The following is an 18,535-nucleotide window of genomic DNA, read 5'->3' as shown; positions in this document are numbered from 1 at the left end:
CCACACTCTGTCTCCGCCCCCCCCCCCCCCCCTTGGTGCAGGGGTGGAGAGGGGGGGGGGGATGAGGCCGATGTCTGGGCATGGAGCGGAGGGGGCGTGGCCGCCTGTCTGCCGTGGAGCCCCTAACGAGAGCGTGATTCATGGCACAAGGGGCTCCCTCGGGACAGGATTAGAGGTGCTCCGTCTAACCGCTCCCCGGGGAGACTAAAAAGATATTTAATCTGCCCACCATGCATGCAGTTACGACTGGTGTGTGTGTGTGTGTGTGTGTGTGTGTGTGTGTGTGTGTGTGTGTGTGTGTGTGTGTGTGTGTGTGTGTGTGCGTGCGTGCGTGCGTGCGTGCGTGCGTGTCAGAAGGTTGTTGGTTAGGGGGCGGGGGTTACTCTAAATAAATAAATAATACAGTACCGTTAGCAAAACTGATCGATTACAGCCAGGGTTATTTTCGCCCCATCTTACATCTTCTTAGGTTCTCAATTCAAGATCAATTCATTCATACTTTGTTTTTGTCAAGACCTTCATTCAACAAAGTGTGTCTGCACCTGAAATCTGTTTAGACGAGGTAAAGTGTAGCACTAGGTCTATTTATTTGGTTGAGGTATGAGTGTAGTATACGGTAGCTAGGTATGTATCAAAATGCAAATATGCTGGCAAGGTTTTGAAGTAGGATTTGCTTTCTCTTCTCACAGCATCCTTTAAGTTTTTATGTTCTTTTCAGTAGAGCTGTAACGATTAATCGATTAGTTCTCAACTATTAAATTAATTGCCAACTATTTTGATAATCGATTAATTGGTTTGAGTAATTTTTTTAAGGAAAAAAAATCTCTGATTCCAGCTTCTTAAATGTGAATATTTTCTGGTTTCCTTACTCCTCTATGACAATAAACTGAATATCTTTGGGTTGTGGATCTGAGTGTCACAATTTCAAAATCTATCGAAATGAGCTTTCAATTTCAATCATTGAAATCACAAGCAGAATCGCGATAATCCCAGTATTTTTTTTCTCTCCACCACTGCCTACTTGTATATGTCTGAAGAAAACGACAACAACAACAACAACATTTCAATGATGACAAATGCTAGTTACCGCGCTCACAGTGGTGTCCTTTTGCTGCATGGAGAAACAACAGAACTGGAAAATCCTCCTGCTAGTGGTGTCGCCAGGGTCTTTCTTTGGGGTTTTAATCCCCGAATAATCTTCGAGTCTTGATATTTACAAATCAGACGCAATAGTCTAACAATGTTAGTCTAACAATGGCATAAGCGTCTGGGCTGAAAAGAAAAAAGATTTAAATCGAAAATTGAATTGAATCGTGACCTTGTAATCGAAAGTCAAATCGAATCGTGGATTTGGAGAATCGTAACACCCCTAATTGTGGACAAAACAAGACATTTGAGGACGTAATCTTGGGGTTTTGGTAAACACTAAATGACATTTTCTGACATTTTATAGACCAAACAACTAGTCAATTAATTGAGAAAAGTATCAACCAGGTAGACAAGACCTTGATGAAATTGTTCTACAGCGCTTTCATTGAATCGGTGATCACCTTCTCTATTGCTTGCTGGTATGGCAGCCTCGACATCAAGAATAGGAACTCCCTAGGGAGAATCGTGAAAACGGCTTCTAAAATAGCCGGAATCCATTTTAGGAGCCTAGACCACATTTTCAACTTGCAGTTGCTGAAAAAAGCAAGGGCTATCTGCTCAGACAATGCCCATCCGCTGTGCTCTGAATATGAGCTGCTTCCATCTGGCCTTCGTCTTCGTGCTCCCTTGGCCAAGAAAAATAGATATAGGAATTCCTTTGTGCCTGCTTCGATTCGAGCTTTAAATGCTACCTAAGAGAATATACAGTAATGTAACATATATTTGATGTTTTTATTTATTTGTGTTCTCCTATACAATAGTTATATTGTAGCATTTACTTTCTGTAATATGTGGCGCTGTGTGGCTAAGTCTCCTTCTTAGACTGCCTTGCATTTTGCACTTATCGTATTTGCACTTATCGGCCTCTAATGCACTTTAAACCACACTGGCACTTTTGAACTGAACTTACTTTGCACTATGTCGTGGTCTATTGTGTCTCCATTTTGTTTTTGTGGTTTTATGGTCTTTTATGGTTTTTATGGTTTTATGGTCTATTTGTGTCTGCACTTTGTTTTCATGTTTTTATTTCGAGTCTTGTGTGATTTTATGACTGTTTTGTTTTTTGCTCTGCTGCAACCCAAAGTGCCCTTCTGGGACATATGAATAAACTTGAACTTGAACTTGAACTTGAACTTGAACAACAGATTAATAACAATGAAAATAATCATTAGTTGCACAACTTGCAGCCCAATCTAGTTGCAGCCATACTTGTCAGTTGTGTGGCAAACACAATAATCACGTTAGTATGGGTGTGACTGTGACAAAATCCTCACACTTAAAGGTGTTTTGTGTAGCATTTTAATGAATCATCATCACCACATTAATTTTGAGATATCAATTACTCTAAATCTGAGCTTTTCAAAGTGGGAGGCGGGCCACCAGGGGGCTCCAAACCGTTTTAGGGGAGGCTCAGTGAATGGAAGTGAAAAAAATATTACATTACTTATCAAAAGGAGATCACATAGAATAGCCTAAATGTGTGTGATTTGGCGATAGTCTTAAGTATGTCAAACAGCCATATATCAGGTTATCTTGGCTCAATTGTTGAGTGTCTATGGGATCATATGACAATCATGATCCCATATATGCATCCAGGAATTGAATCAAGGTCCAAGGTCCAAGGTTTGTCTGAGGGGAGGCCCACATTCTCAGACTTTGAAAACCCCTGCAGGCCTCCACCGAGAAGACTGACAGCCTCCACCAACATCGACACTGCGTTTTAGCCACTGGATCGAATTTCACATGAAATCTGCTGGATTGCTTTATGGCACATCAGGACGGTGTTACTTTGCCAGCAATACACAGCATTATTCCCGTCATTCCAGTATAGCAGGGATGGGCAACTTTGATGATAGAGAGGGCCACAAAAAATATCCTTGCTGCCAGAGTGCCAGATTGTGACCGTGCACTTCCACCAGTAGCCTACTGTAACACCATCACTCCTAGTTATAGCTACTAATTTGATGAAAAGGGCTGGTAATCAAAGTTTATTATACCAACATTTATATTTTTCATATTCAAATTTTATTCTTCCATTCAGATGACACCAAAACTTTGCTCTAGCTTTAAAACAGCCCACTACAGCAATTTGATGGGGTACATCACCCAAATATGTCATACTAATCAGATTAGTAATGTTGCATGTGCAATGTGCATCCTGGATATAGTTTGTTACAATAGCGTTAGCTCAAATGCTAACGTTAGACAGTATGTGGATCGACAATGCTAACACCAGTAGCACCATCTTCTGGGATGTACAGTAAAATAAAAACACAGATTTTGGTGGTCTAACCTAACATAACCGCCAGTTGCCCACCCCTGGTATATAGTATATATAGCATGTTGGCTGTTATGAAGGGCTGCAGCAGGAAGCAATAGGGTTCATGGGTGGTCTTCATTTTGGGAAACAAAAAGATGTAACACACAGCACCTTTAGTAACACTGGGCCAAATACACTTTGTAAGTGGTGACACCATAATGAACTCTGCATTCATTTTGGTACGCAAACAAAGGACCCTATCTTCGTACGGCACTATCGTTTGCGCTGCCGTTTGCGCTGCCGTTTGCGCGCCTCTTATTGCTATCTTCCCTGCATCTTAAGCTATCGTCTGCCTCTACCGTCCAGTTTTGCGCTGGGATCTAAGCGCAGACACAGGTGTAGGCGCGGCCCAGGCGTGTCCGTGGGCCTCTAGCCTATCATCGGTCTCAAGTGTCATTTTGCGCTCTGGCGAAGATACCGTCGGTATGTTCCGAGTGCAAACAGAGGTTTGGGCGTTGCCCGTTCCAAAATAGGCGTTCCAGCGCAATGTGTTACAGTATTCTCCGGCGCAGTGCAGGAAATCCTCGCTTGGATAGGCCCGTTACGCATGGCTTGCGCGCGGACACACTTCCCTCCTCAGAATGCCACATTGATTTTCAACTAACCTACACTGCAGAAAAAACACACCTTGATTTAACAATGAGAATTCGTTTGTCATGGTTTTGTGCGAAAAAGTGATTTGCGTTTTGAATTGGATTACCAGGGGAACGAGGGTCTGGGCCGGGCGGGAGTCTGTGTGTAGCACGGGGAGGGGTGCTTTTAAGTGTTCGGCTAGTGTGCCGTGTCCTGGAGGGGGGTCTCCCCGGAGAAGGTGTGAGCTGGGCCGGGTAGGCAGGCCGGGTGGGTCTGTGCACAGGGTGGGTAGAGGCACTAAGGCAGCACTGTGCGTGGTCCCGCAGATCAAAATCAGTTTCTGGCAGCAAATCACTTTTTGACACAACACCGGCCAGTAGGCTATACACTATACAGTAACCTCTCTCCCTGCAATTGCACCATGCAACAATAGCTTAAACCGAGTGGACAATTCTGGTATAGGCTATTGAAATGGACTAGATTTAAAATCTCACACATCCCTACCCTATTAAAGAAACTAATATTTTTAAATGTGTATGTTATAGCCTATATGAGCGAAACGACTAATTAATAGGCTACTAATTACAAAAGCATCAATTTTCGTTACGAATCCGAACTGGTTCACCCTCCAATTCTCTCTTCCCTCTCTCGTTCTCTCTCCCCCTCTCTCTCTGACTCTCTCCCTCTCTCTTTTCTCTCTCTCTCTCTCTCACTCTGTCATTCTGCTTGCACTGAGCAAGAAAGAAGCTGCTGCCTGTCACAGACGTGATGGCGGTGACGCTGTGGCTTTTAATGGGAGTGATCTCACCTTGTGAATCCTTTTATGGGCATAAACACGCCTATGGAGGTTTGCGCCGAGATGACGTGAAGTGCAGCGGCCCGACACACCCACAATTAGGGCTTTGCTCTATTCCAGCGCAAAACTAACGCAAAATTACCGTTGTGAAGATAGGGCCCAAAGTGTTTTGCCATTAGTATCAAAGATAATGAAAAACAAACCTGTACCACAGAAGCATACAGTCGCTGATCATTCTAACTTTGAGTGTATTGTTTGTATGTACAGGCTGCTGATCATTCTAACTTTGAGCATACTGTTTGTATGTACATGCTGCTGATCATTCTAACTTTGAGCGTACTGTTTGTATGTACATGCTGCTGATCATTCTAACTTTGAGCGTACTGTTTGTATGTACAGGCTGTTGATCATTATAACTTTGAGCGTACTGTTTGTATGTACAGGCGATCATTATAACTTTGAGCGTACTGTTTGTATGTACATGCTGCTGATCATTCTAACTTTGAGCGTACTGTTTGTATGTACAGGCTGCTGATCATTCTAACTTTGAGCGTACTGTTTGTATGTACAGGCTGTTGATCATTATAACTTTGAGCGTACTGTTTGTATGTACAGGCTAATGATCATTATAACTTTGAGCGTACTGTTTGTATGTACAGGCTGCTGATCATTATAACTTTGACCGTACTCTTTGTATGTACAGGCTGCTGATCATTCTAACTTTGAGCGTACTGTTTGTATGTACATGCTGCTGATCATTCTAACTTTGACCGTACTCTTTGTATGTACAGGCTGCTGATCATTCTAACTTTGACCGTACTCTTTGTATGTACAGGCTGCTGATCATTCTAACTTTGAGCGTACTGTTTGTATGTACAGGCTAATGATCATTCTAACTTTGACCGTACTCTTTGTATGTACAGGCTGCTGATCATTCTAACTTTGACCGTACTCTTTGTATGTACATGCTGCTGGTCATTCTAACTTTGACCGTACTCTTTGTATGTACAGGCTGCTGATCATTCTAACTTTGAGCGTACTGTTTGTATGTACAGGCTGCTGATCATTATAACTTTGAGCGTACTGTTTGTATGTACATGCTGCTGATCATTATAACTTTGAGCGTACTGTTTGTATGTACATGCTGCTGATCATTCTAACTTTGAGCGTACTGTTTGTATGTCCAGTGCATTTCAAGCTATGACAAGTCAATGACTAATGGTGTTCTAATCTACTAATGGTGTGTGTTCCCAGAGGGTTTGTGTATGACAGCAGGAACAACCTTCAGATGAGGGGACTGGTGGTTCTGCTCCTGTCCAAAGCAGCCGGGCCGAGCCACACCGCCCCAGACCTGCTCGCTCAGGACATGGTCAGCGGCATCTACCCCAGGTAAACCACCTGAAATCACTGCTCTATGTGTGTGTGTGTGTGTGTGTGTGTGTGTGTGGGGGGGGGGGGGGGGCATCTACCCCAGGTAAACCACCTGAAATCACTGCTCTATGTGTGTGTGTGTGTGTGTGGGGGGGGGGGGGGGGCATCTACCCCAGGTAAACCACCTGAAATCACTGCTCTATGTGTGTGTGTGGGGGGGTGGGGGGCATCTACCCCAGGTAAACCACCTGAAATCACTGCTCTATGTGTGTGTGTGTGTGTGTGTGGTGTGTGGGGGGGGGGGGGGCATCTACCCCAGGTAAACCACCTGAAATCACTGCTCTATGTGTGTGTGTGTGTGTGTGTGTGTGTGTGGGGGGGGGGGGCATCTACCCCAGGTAAACCACCTGAAATCACTGCTCTATGTGTGTGTGTGTGTGTGTGTGTGTGTGGGGGGTGGGGGGCATCTACCCCAGGTAAACCACCTGAAATCACTGCTGTGTGTGTGTGTGTGTGTGTGTGGGGAGGGGGGCATCTAGCCCAGGTAAACCACCTGAAATCATTGCTGTGTGGCATCTAGCCCAGGTAAACCACCTGAAATCATTGCTGTGTGGCATCTAGCCCAGGTAAACCACCTGAAATCACTGGTGTGTCTGTGTGTGTGTGGGGGGGGGCATCTACCCCAGGTAAACCACCTGAAATCACAGCTGTGTGGGGGGGGGCATCTACCCCAGGTAAACCACCTGGAATCACTGCTGTGTGGGGGGGGGGCATCTACCCCAGGTAAACCACCTGAAATCACTAGGCTCTTTCACACCGGCCTTGAAAGCCGAAAAATGCACGGAAAATAGGATTCGCGCCTCCGATGTGAAAGTCGTGAATGCGCTTTGGTGGATAATTGTTTTACGCCTTTTGTCCCGCGACGGTAGGTAGTAACAGCGCCGGGTTACCTGGCAACCCACCTCCATTTGAAAGCGTCGTCGCAACGAGCCGGAAAAGGTGCGAATGGTCAGCTCATTCATAAAAAAAATTACAGGGGAAATCACCTCATGTATCAAGAAAGTGCAGGAGTGAAAATAAAAAAAGTAGCCTATACAATCATGACTGCAGGGGCGCCAGGAGGAATGCTCCGTGCGGTTAGGCTTTATGCTCAAACAATGTTGACATTAGTAGGTAAAATTAACGGATATAATAATAAGCTTCAGAGGGCTATAGCTGTCTGTGGCGAGTTGGTCTGAGGATATTCCCTCTCGAAATCAGCTCTGTGCATTCCCTTACAAAAACTACTAACGTTAAGTAGTCATGTGCATTTATAGCCTATACTATTCCCCCGACGAACGTTATGCAGACTGCAGCTGTTTGATATGCGGGCGGTCGTGTATTGTTCCAATTTTAGTATAGCCTACTCAATTGGAACGATACAGAGAAGACTGGCGTGCGGTCGTGAATCGTTCCAATTTTAGTAGGACACCATATCGATCTGCCCGCCCACCATGCGAGTGCACCTATCCTCCCTGCTCAGGGGACTAGGAGAAGGAGGGAAGTCTTGTTGAATGAATTCGTTCATCATACAGTAGCCAGGCTACACTAACCTATGAAAATATTAATTTGGGCTAGGAGGAGCAGGAAATCCCTCCGCTCGCCTTTCAATCCGGGAGCAGGGGATTTCACCTGAAAGTACACCACAGCACGGGAATGTGGCCGTGCTGCTTGGCTCTGTGTGAAAGCAATTTCTGTGGCGAGGGTGCGGTCTTTGCGGGACTCCTAAACTGCAATTTTTGCGCGATCTGTGTGTGAAAGAGCCTACTGTTGTGTGTGTGTGGGGGGGGGGGGCATCTACCCCAGGTAAACTACCTGAAATCACTGCTGTGTGTGTGTGGGGGGGGCATCTAGCCCAGGTAAATCACCTGAAATCACTTCTGTGTGTGTGGGGGGGAGACATCTATCTAGCCCAGGTAAACCACCTGAAATCACTGCTGTGTGTGTGGGGGGGAGGCATCTACCCCAGGTAAACCACCTGAAATCACTGCTGTGGGGGGAAGGGGTGCATTAAATCCTAAAGCTTGTTTTATACTCACCGTGCCGTGAGGGCGCGGGGGAGGAGCGAGGGGCGCGAGCGCCAAATTACGTCAATGTGTTGGGCGCGACCCCCATAGGCCGCCCACCGCGTACCTGAAGATTTTTCTCGCAGCGTGACCTCCGCACGGCTTCTCTCCAAACATGGACGCTTTCAAGCCACTGAGCCCTGAACACTGAGCTGTGTTTTCACTACATTTCTTGACCCATGTGCATAGGCAATTATAGACCTTCCAGACAGGGGTTGTACCACCCAGAAGTCAATGTTGCTGCAGTAGGGGGGCCTCCAGGGGTGCCTGTGCCCCCCCTGGATCAAGAAATTTTGTAAATTTTAAAATAAAATGCATTAATCTGGGGCACTCTGAGAGCAAAATGAAGAGGCTAGTAGATATGTAGAACTACACACATCCCATTAATATCCTCTTCACTATGCTGTGGCTTTACAGTGATGAAAAAATAATTGTCTCCTTATATAGCTATTCTATCTGCATGATAGTGTTTCCCAACCACTGAACCGTGGCCCACTGGTGGGCCTCAGAGCACCATCTAGTGGGCTCCTAAAGCAGGTGTTTGCAGTCAACTACTTGAAATTAATATGTGGCAGTCAAAATCTATTTGTGGTGCTCAAAATCTATTGTGGTGTACCTCCACAAATAGATAACTGTATAGGAGACACTGAATGCTATAGTAGGATATGACAACACATTCTCCAACAACATATCACAATAATGCTGAATGACACCTACAGTAGATGCAACTTTACCCAAGCTGCAGTCAGGTGATGTCTCGATCTGTTCTCACACTACTGTCTGGAGAAATGACAGTTCAATCTAAGCAGAGGTGGAGCTTTCAAACTGCCACATTGTGACAGGCGCAGCCTGCGTGGTTGTCACTATCACCGGTGGTCCACCGCCGCTTCCCCCCTCTTCTTCGTCGTCCGAACTGAGAACAATGTTGCTGCTGCTGCCGGCTGCTGCTGAGGTGACCGGCATGGTGTTATTGTTGCAGTCATGTTTCTCTGTATCAGTCCTAGTTTTCTTAGAGAAAAATCGGTCGAGAGTTTGGTTAACCCTTTTAGCCATGTTAAATATCTCTGTCTCATCTGTCTCGGTATGTTTCCTTTGTTGACACGCTGTCGCTGACGTCTGACGCACGTAGTACCACGACCAGCGCGCATCACGTGAGCTGAGTTGAGAGGTCAAGTACAGATTTATTTTCTTCAGAAACACAATGAATCGAGAAATTGCATTGAATAATGTCGAATACAACGACATATAGATATCTACAACACATGATATATATAATATATTCGATTAGATTTGGTTTAAATCGTTTATGTGGCAGTGGTGGCCCAACGGTTAGAGAAGCAAGCTTGTGACCAGAAGGTCGTCTGTTCAATCCCCGGGACCAGCAGGATAAATCTGGGTGGGGAAAGTGAAAAGGCAGCGCTTGCCCCTCCCTCATTACCACCACTGAGGTGCCCTTGAGCAAGGCCCTTAACCCCAACCGCTCCAGTGGAGCTGCTCAGTGGCCAACAGATCAGACAGTATGAATGTGTGTGTGAATGTGAACAGGGCACTCCTGAAAAAGAGAGCATTGCTCTCAGTGAGACTCCCCCTGTATAAATAAAATGTAAAAAAAAAAAAAAATCATCTGGCCACTAGGGGTTGCACAGCCAGTGCACCAACGTATAATCGCCCATGCCCATGTGGTAGGCTAAACTTTGATTTGCAACTGTTCGTTTTTAGTCATTTCTCCAAGTAAATGTGTTGTGTTGAGAGAGATTAAAAGCAGCATAAGGTAGGCTATCAGGGCTGAGAACTGAAACGGCTATTGAGTAAAAACAAGTTTCGTGATTCATTCATGTGCTGATGTATGGTCGTTTGAGAGTGAAAGCGCACTCAATACTGCACATAATAGCGTTTCATTGCGACTTTTCACGGGCTGTTCTCACTATTACCATTGTACAATGTAACATGCTGATCACTTGGCTGATCACTTCTGAGAATAAAAGCATCTGCCCCAGCGTGACGTCCGCACGTGACTCGCGGAGCTCCGCCTAGCGGGGCCTAGCTCGAGTATAATGAGCCCTTTAAAGGTCCCATCTTGTGTAAAACAAGATTCCCTACTTCTGTGATTATAAAGGACTTGGGCATGCTAAATAAACATCATGGAGGTCTCTAAACGCATGGTCCTCAGTTAAAGCCACACCAGCCATGTAAGGAAAAAGTGCCTCCAAACAAGTCGTTTTGACTTATTTGATTTTGTGACAGCACAAAGTAACACTAATTTAATTTGCCCGCTTAGAGCGCCGGCCTCCCAACTGAATGTGGAAGACCAAAACTTTTTTTTATTATACAAAAGGAAAATATACAAAACAAGATAGGGAATAGATGTAGGGCATAGAAGCTAGACAATGGTGGAAATGACGTTACATAGTATTTGAACACATATATATTTTAGGTAGCATCGTATTATATTGACATATCCATAATATAGAAAAAGAAACAGGAAAAAAAGCAGTTAGGTAAACAGAGGAATAGGGCTGGGTTAAAAAAAATCGATTCTCCGATTTTTTATCGATTTTTATTTTAATCCTTTGATATCGATTCATATGTCCAGAGATCGATTTTTTTAATTAAAAAAATAAATAAATAAATAAACATAGGCTATAATATTATAGGCTGTGTGTGGTAGTTGAAACATAGTTTCAAGTTGACGTTTATGTTTGTAGTTGAAACAAAAACATAAATACTGTAGGCTACATGAATGGAAATGTTTGATCATTAATATCTACTTTTAGAAATTATATAGGCTGAAATCAAATCACTGTGCATAATTGTGAAAGTGTCTTTATTGACAGATGAAAAGGCTGTTATTTACCCTTTGTCACCGCCTGGTGAGTAAATATATGTGTAACTAAAACCATTAAAATTGACAACCGGTCCGCAACTTTTTGTCCCCATGTATCTACCGGTCCTTGCCGCAAAAAAGGTTGGGAACCCCTGTGTTAGATAACTGGACAGTCATGTATTTCAGGTTACAGCTCAAAAAACATGTTTTAGTATCACTAACCAAATCGATATTGAAATTAATCGAATCGGAATCTAATCGAATCGGGATTAATCGATTCGGAACCTTGTGAATCGGAATCTAATCGATTCTTGAAATTTGAACCAATACCCAGCCCTACAGAGGAAAAGGACAAAGGCACAAGGAAGGAGACAATTAAAATAGCAAGGACCGGGAAATTGACATAAGCATTTTTTTTAAACCTTTTTGTTCACTTTTTCCAAATATTTCAGCGACTTAAAGTAGTTGATAAAATTATAAATGAATACGGTGAAAGAGGGAGGAGTGCCTTTCCACTTGCAAGTATGAATATGCTATTACCCAAGAGAATAACAAGATTCACAATATCTGAAATATCAGCATCTAAATCGTCCATAAAGTAAATTATATCATTGTAAGAAAAATAAGGTATATTGTGTATTTTTAAGGAGTACCAATTATGAATCTCAGACCAAAACAATTTAGTGAATGAACATTTAAAAAATAAATTGTCAATGGTTTCAGCCTCTGCAGAACAAAAGATGCAGGGATCCACATCAAATTTAAATATCTTATGTAGAAAATCACTAACAGGCTGATACTATTTTAAAATGGGTTTCTTTGACTTTAGGGGCAATGGGACATGACAGATTATAAAGAAAAGGACTTTATCCTAAGAGGGACCTCTATACGATCACATACAGAGCATGAGTTGAATTCCCAGAAGTTTTTTTTGTGTGTTAAAACCAGACTAACTACTTTGTTATTACATCTTTTATCCATCAAATTTACATCACCAACTTTTAAGGAAAGCAAAGAAGGTGTAATCTACGAAAGTTGCATAGTGCTTTGTATCAATCGAAGTAAAGGAATGGGAATTGCTTTGCAGATTTTGTCGCAGCCTTTTCTTGTAGTAGTTATTTTGTATTTACTGGTAAATTCTTCAAAGGATAACCAGTGACCATCAGAGATCAGCAAATCATAAACAAATGATAAACTGTTGTCATACCAGTCAGTCTTAAAAATGGATTTCCTGTTTATGGTAATAACCCTGTTGTTCCATAAGAGAGTTGTGTGGAGAAAAATTGTGGGTAACTATCATTTTCCCAAAAAGTAGAGCTTGTTTGTGGAAGTTGGACAGCTTTATAAGGATTTTTGACACCTCAAAGTCACATCTAAGCACCAAACCTTGTTGTCTGTAGCATAGCTGTGTAGAATGACAAAATTTACAGAAAACAATCAACTGCACCAAAGATGCATCTATCCCAACAGATCATCTTATCTTAATAATACAGCGCATAGTTAATGAGGGGAGAGACAGAGCTCATAAAGAAGTCCCACAGAGGCTGGATTTGATTTTTTTTTTTTTTTTTGCTACAGAATTCATAACCTTGTTTTAAAGACCCATGAGACATGTTTTATACAGTTAAAAATAGCATGTTATGGGATCTTTTTAAATGTCTTTATTATACAACAGGTAGTGTCAACCAATCAATCTGATTGGTCAAATATCCATTAAATCCATGCTGGTAATTCACATAATTCACACCTGTATGTGCATGGGTTAGTTAGTATGATAACTCTTATGGTACTTCCACATATTGATGAACTATGTGTGAAAGTCCCCCAGTACAGCATCAGCATCAACACCAAGCTAAAACTGTAGCAGAGCTGTGTGCTTTCTACCCTGTTATACGGCTCAGAATGCTGGAGAATGACAGAGAGTGACCTCTCCAAACTGTCAACATTCCACACAAAGAGCCTCAGAAAACTCCTGTGTATATTCTGACCTAACACCATCTCCAATCAACAACTACTTGCCCGGACCAATCAGGAGAGCATCGACAGTATCATCATGAGCAGACAGTGGAGATGGATTGGACACATCATGCAGAAAGAACGGGATGACATCACAATAACTGCCCTGCACTGGACACCAGAGGGAAGGCGTAAGCGAGGAAGACCCAAAGAAACCTGGCATCAAACAGTGGAGAGAGAACTGAAACCCCTGAAGCAGACCTAGGGTAGGCTACCATCCAGAAATTCACCCAAAACAGACAGGAGTGGAGATCCTTTGTTGGTGCCCTACATGCCAGTAGGCATAAAGGGCAGTAAGTAAGTAAATATAGTAACCAGGGAGCTTTTCATCCTAATGTATGTATCATGTCCTAATGTAAACCTTTAAACAGTAGACATGAGGGTAACCATTGTATGAAAGTGAAATCTCGCATATCATTATAGAACCATCAAAGTGCATGGCAAGCAGGTCAGGATCTGTCCAGTCCAGGAAAGGCGATCCCACTTTCATCCCTGTCACATCGTTGCGGAAAAATAAATAGTGAAATAAAATCCTTCGTGCGAGGTAATACTATCTTGTCCTCTGTGGTTATCGTCCATATCAGTTCCTGTAAATAGAGCCCTTTGTCATCTTGTGAATATAACGGAATGCAGTTACAATACATCCACGTTTACAAACCAAGCTCATTCTTACTGCTTTCGCTTTGATTTTTACTTTGTTCTCACTTTTAATGTTTTTTCTGTTTAATGTTCCTATGAATAGGCCCCGCCCTACAGTCAGTTGTATTTAAGTCATCAATACTGTGACACAAAGTAGGCTGTGAATGTCATTTTCTCTCATGCCGTTACCATTGTAGCTTTTTATGCCTCCGCCGGCAATAGCCAGGCCGGAGGCATTATGGATCCGGGTTGTCCGTCCGTCCGTCCGTACGTACGTACGTCCGTCCGTCCGTACGATGTTTGTTAACGCGATATCTGAGGAACGCCTTGACGGAATTTCATCAAATTTGCCTCAAACATCGACTTAGGCCTTGGCCACACTGATCCGTGGTGTCTGTCCGTGTGCGTTCATTTCTCTGTTCACTTCCATTCATTTTCAATGACAACTGTCCGACTGTCCGTGGAGCATTCAGAAGCGTACGTATCCAGAAAATTTGCATAGGTTTTGATGGACAGAAAGTTGAAGAGGGATGAACTTTTTCTGGACGGACGTATCGGATGGTCGGATAGTCACTGTCCGTTTAGCCAATCAGAGTCGAGGTGTCGAGAGGAGGCTTTCCGAGATTTGTTTCAACTTTTCAAAGAAGATGGCCGAGGCGGTGAACGAGGCTATAAGGGATTCCCCAGCAAAATGAGTAAAATTGTGTGATTTCACTAGGATTTCAGTGACTAGAAGTTAGTCCAAGGGGAGGGTTTGACGTAGACTCAGTTCTCATCGGACAGACATCTGTCCGTTCAATAATTCTGTCCATTTTCTGACGGATCAGTGTGGCCAAGGCCTTAGACTCAAGGATGATCTGATTAGATTTTGGTGGTCAAAGGTCAAGGTCACTGTGACCTCTCGAACGCCATTTTCAAGCTTGTTAACGCGATATCTCACGAATGCCTTGACGGAATTTAATCAAACTTGTCTCAAACATCGACTTGGACTCAAGGATGAACTGATTAGATTTTGGTGGTCAAAGGTCAAGGTCAAGGTCACTGTGACCTCACGAATGCCATTCCCAAGTTCGTTAAAGCGATATCTCAAGAACGGCTTGATGGAATTTCTGCCAATTTGGCTCAAACGTCGACTTGGGCGCAAGGATGAATGGATTACATTTTGGTGATCAAAGGTCAAGGTCACTGTGACCTCACGAACGCCATTCCCAAGTTGGTTAACGCAATATCTCAAGAACGGCTTGATAGAATTTCTTCTGATTTGGCTCAAACATCCACTTGGATGCAAGGATGAACTGATTCCATTTTGGTTATCAAAGGTCAAGGTCACTGTGACCTCTCGAATGCCATTTTCAAGCTTGTTAACGCGATATCTCAGGACTGTCTTGATGGAATTTCTTCGAATTTGCCTCAAGCGTCCACTTGGACTCAAGGAGGAACTGATTACATTTTGGTGGTCAAAGTTCAAGGTCACTGTGACCTCACACACCCAATTTCCAAGCTCTGTAACGCAACATCACAGGAGCGCCTTGACGGAATTTCTTCCAATTTGCCTCAAATGGCGATTTGGACTCAATAATGAACTAATGGCGGAGGCATAAGTGCGCGTTGCGGTTGTTCTAGTTCTCTTTGCATCAACGGCCTGGTAGGCCCACCTACAGTATCCTGTCATGCTGTGTTAGTGGATTTTCATGGCGGGGAGCTGTTGATAATGATCAGCTGGCTTTATATTATATTCTGAGCAAAAATGGTTCCTATTTTGTGCCTTAAAGCAATCCAGCAGATGAACCACAAAAACCAACCCGGTGACACAAAGTAAAATGCAAAGTAGAGGCTGACAGTGACAATCTTCTCAGCAATGGTCTTTGTTTACAGTAATTATACTAATGTCTCACAAATGAATGTGGAACTGATTTATTGATGTTAAAATATGACACTTAGCGCCTTTAAGCGCTAGCTGGCTTTCTCACACGCAGGCACACAGACTAGCAGAACGCTGCTAAGAACAGGGACGTCGCTGTGTGCCAGGTGGTTACCAGAAGTGACTGCTGTGTTTGGCGTGCCTGTGCACTGGCTGCCTGAATGGTTTCTTTCTTGCTGCTAGCTGGCACGAGGCACATGTGTCTAGCGGGTTAGCTGTGTCTGTGCAGAAACATCCTAATATTAGACCTAATTGGAATAAGCCATGCGTCATGGAAGCACTTTTAATTCCGGCTGCGCTCGCTGCTTGAGTAAGGCTTCTGAGGCCGAGCCCTATTGACAGGCCTCATCTTGCGACAGGGAGAGTTACTATGTACACACACCTCATGTCATGTCACAACTTGGCACGCGGATCACTGTGATACTGGATCACTGCGACTGACATGCTTTCACTCACTCACATGTGATGGATGGTCATGCCAAACACACACACATACACACATACCACAACTTGATCACCTCATTTGCACTATCTGGCTCCTCTCTCTCTCTCTCTCTCTCTCTCTCTCTCTCTCTCTCTCTCTCTCTCTCTCTCTCTCTAGCGCTCCCTCACCTCTCCTGGGCTCATTAGCACCTTTGCTGATGGGGAGATGGAGGGAGTCGTGAGGGGGGAGGAGGACGGGAGTGTGTGTGGGTGTGTGTGTGGGGGGGAGGGGGGTGATTGATACCTCCAGGGGACGGTCTCCTCCCTCCTGACAGGCAGCATTTGTAAAACATCTCCCACTCTGCTGCCTGACATCAGTGATTCACCAGAGCACGAATGTGATAGATAGACAGACAGACTAGGGCTGCTCGATTATTGCAAATATCATATGATGATTATTTTTGACTGATATTGAGATCATGATTATTTCGATTATCTTGTTTTCATTAATGTGGGAAGCCAAAATTATAATTGAAAATAACATTTGATTAATTGCACAGCCCTAAGACAGACAGACATGCACACACACACACACACACACACGCACGCACGCGCGCACACGCAGTAGTTGTAACCACCACACACCTCTTAATTTCTAGTGACAACCGAACAGTTCACAAGACATGTCTGATGGACAGGCCACCTCTCTAAATCACACACAGTCAGGGACATGCACACACACACACACACACACACACACACACACACAGACACACACACACACACACACAGCTGCAAGGCGTTGATGGTGAGGCAGACTGTGGAGGGAGGAAAATGGAACAGAACAGTCAGGACAAGGGGCGTGGCAAGGGGCGTTACACCTCGGCAAGATGGCATCGGTTGCTATGCAACTGGGCACCAAAGCTATTTATACACCGGCCCCCATGTCCCCCTTTTTCCTCCCCAAGCTCCACTGCTGCTGATCAGGACTGCTGGCCTGGAGGCACAGCTTTGGGATGTGTCTGCATAAAGGCTTGGAGACCTGCTGCGACAAAAGTTTTTGGGTGGTACTCAATGTGCTGTGCTGATATTTATTATGTATAAATTTGACTATTTTGTGGCCCAAAAATGAGAGCGATTGGGTGTTTGCCCCTAGAGTTTTATATCTGTGTGCGTGTCAAAGCATCTGAAATAGCTTTTAGACCATCATGAGACAGTAAAACTCTCCACTGAAAGCCAGACTAATGGGTCAGCAGTAGGGAGGCACCGATATGAACAGTTTATATGATACGATAACTGATATTAACATTGCTGTTATGGCCGATAACCAATATTTACCGATAAAAACAAGTTTGATAGTAAAATTTTGTACATACAGAAAAAACACATGTAAATACTGTGAATTTGAAAAGGTAATGTCTTTCTTTATTGCCAAAACATTTGGAAAAGCCCAAAATCATAGATTTAACACATTGTTTCCTCTCAATATGAAAATTTTAGCAGATACCGATCACCGATATATTATTAACATTGCTGTTATTTTGCTCATCGGACTGATGCCAATATATAAAAAATTACCAACATCGGCCGATTCGGCCAATACCGATATGATTGCTGATCGTGCATCCCTACTCAGCAACTCTATAGCAGGGTGAGGCAGGTCTTATAGACGGTTGAGTAAATCCTCCCACACCATGCTGGAATGATTTCTCTGCTCACCCAACTGAAATAAAAAGAGTAATATATATATATATATATATATATATATATATATATATATATATATATATATATACACACACTATATAATAGACTTGTAAAAGGGATTTGGAATTCGAACGGCTAATCAAATATTCACTGCTGTTTTTAAAACCTACAATTATTCACTGTAATAGTTTAACCAGTATACAGTAGACGTAATCATGCAGGGCTGGTACCAGTAGCATGTGATCTGCATCTGCTGCAGCGAAGTAGCCTACGTTAACTGCTCTGCAGCTTTAGTTTACTGGCAAAGACGTAATCAGCCTATGGAGTGGCGGCTCCTAAGCTCGAACACAAGGGAGGACTGCAAAAGGGAAGGAAAAAAATGACAAAAAAAATCGCTGGCGAATTCAGCATTAGGATTAGACTGTTGTGATGTCATTCAGTTTTAACCATCAATAATTGTTCCTTTTCTCATTAGAGTAAATACTGTATATTTATTTCGAGATTTTTGTCATTATTTGTGCTGTTATGGTTATTATTAGCTCAATAGTCACTCACTTCTACACACTAGCTTAGATTGTGTTACTTATGGATGGAATTATAGTGGAAAATAGATTATCCCCCTTTTTGCTGAAAACCACTGACTTAAGCTACAACTGTTGCAAGAAGCTGGTGCATTTTTGCACATTTTCAA

The 18,535-nt window shown here is 43.3% G+C and overlaps 1 protein-coding gene across 1 annotated transcript in view; it reads left to right on the top strand.

The window, feature by feature from the left end:
• Positions 1-18,535, top strand: part of pdss2 (prenyl (decaprenyl) diphosphate synthase, subunit 2) — a 65,222-nt gene that overhangs the window by 20,848 nt on the left and 25,839 nt on the right. Inside the window, exon 2 of the mRNA XM_083633326.1 lies at positions 6,093-6,227. Coding sequence (XP_083489452.1) covers positions 6,093-6,227 — 135 coding nt within the window. The remainder of the gene's footprint in view (positions 1-6,092; positions 6,228-18,535) is intronic.

The sequence above is a fragment of the Poromitra crassiceps genome (assembly GCF_964638095.1).
Source record: "Poromitra crassiceps genome assembly, chromosome: 3".
Taxonomy (NCBI): Eukaryota; Metazoa; Chordata; class Actinopteri; order Beryciformes; family Melamphaidae; genus Poromitra; species Poromitra crassiceps.
The sequence above is the reverse complement of the archived record's forward strand: the minus strand, read 5'-3'. Positions and strand labels throughout refer to the sequence as shown.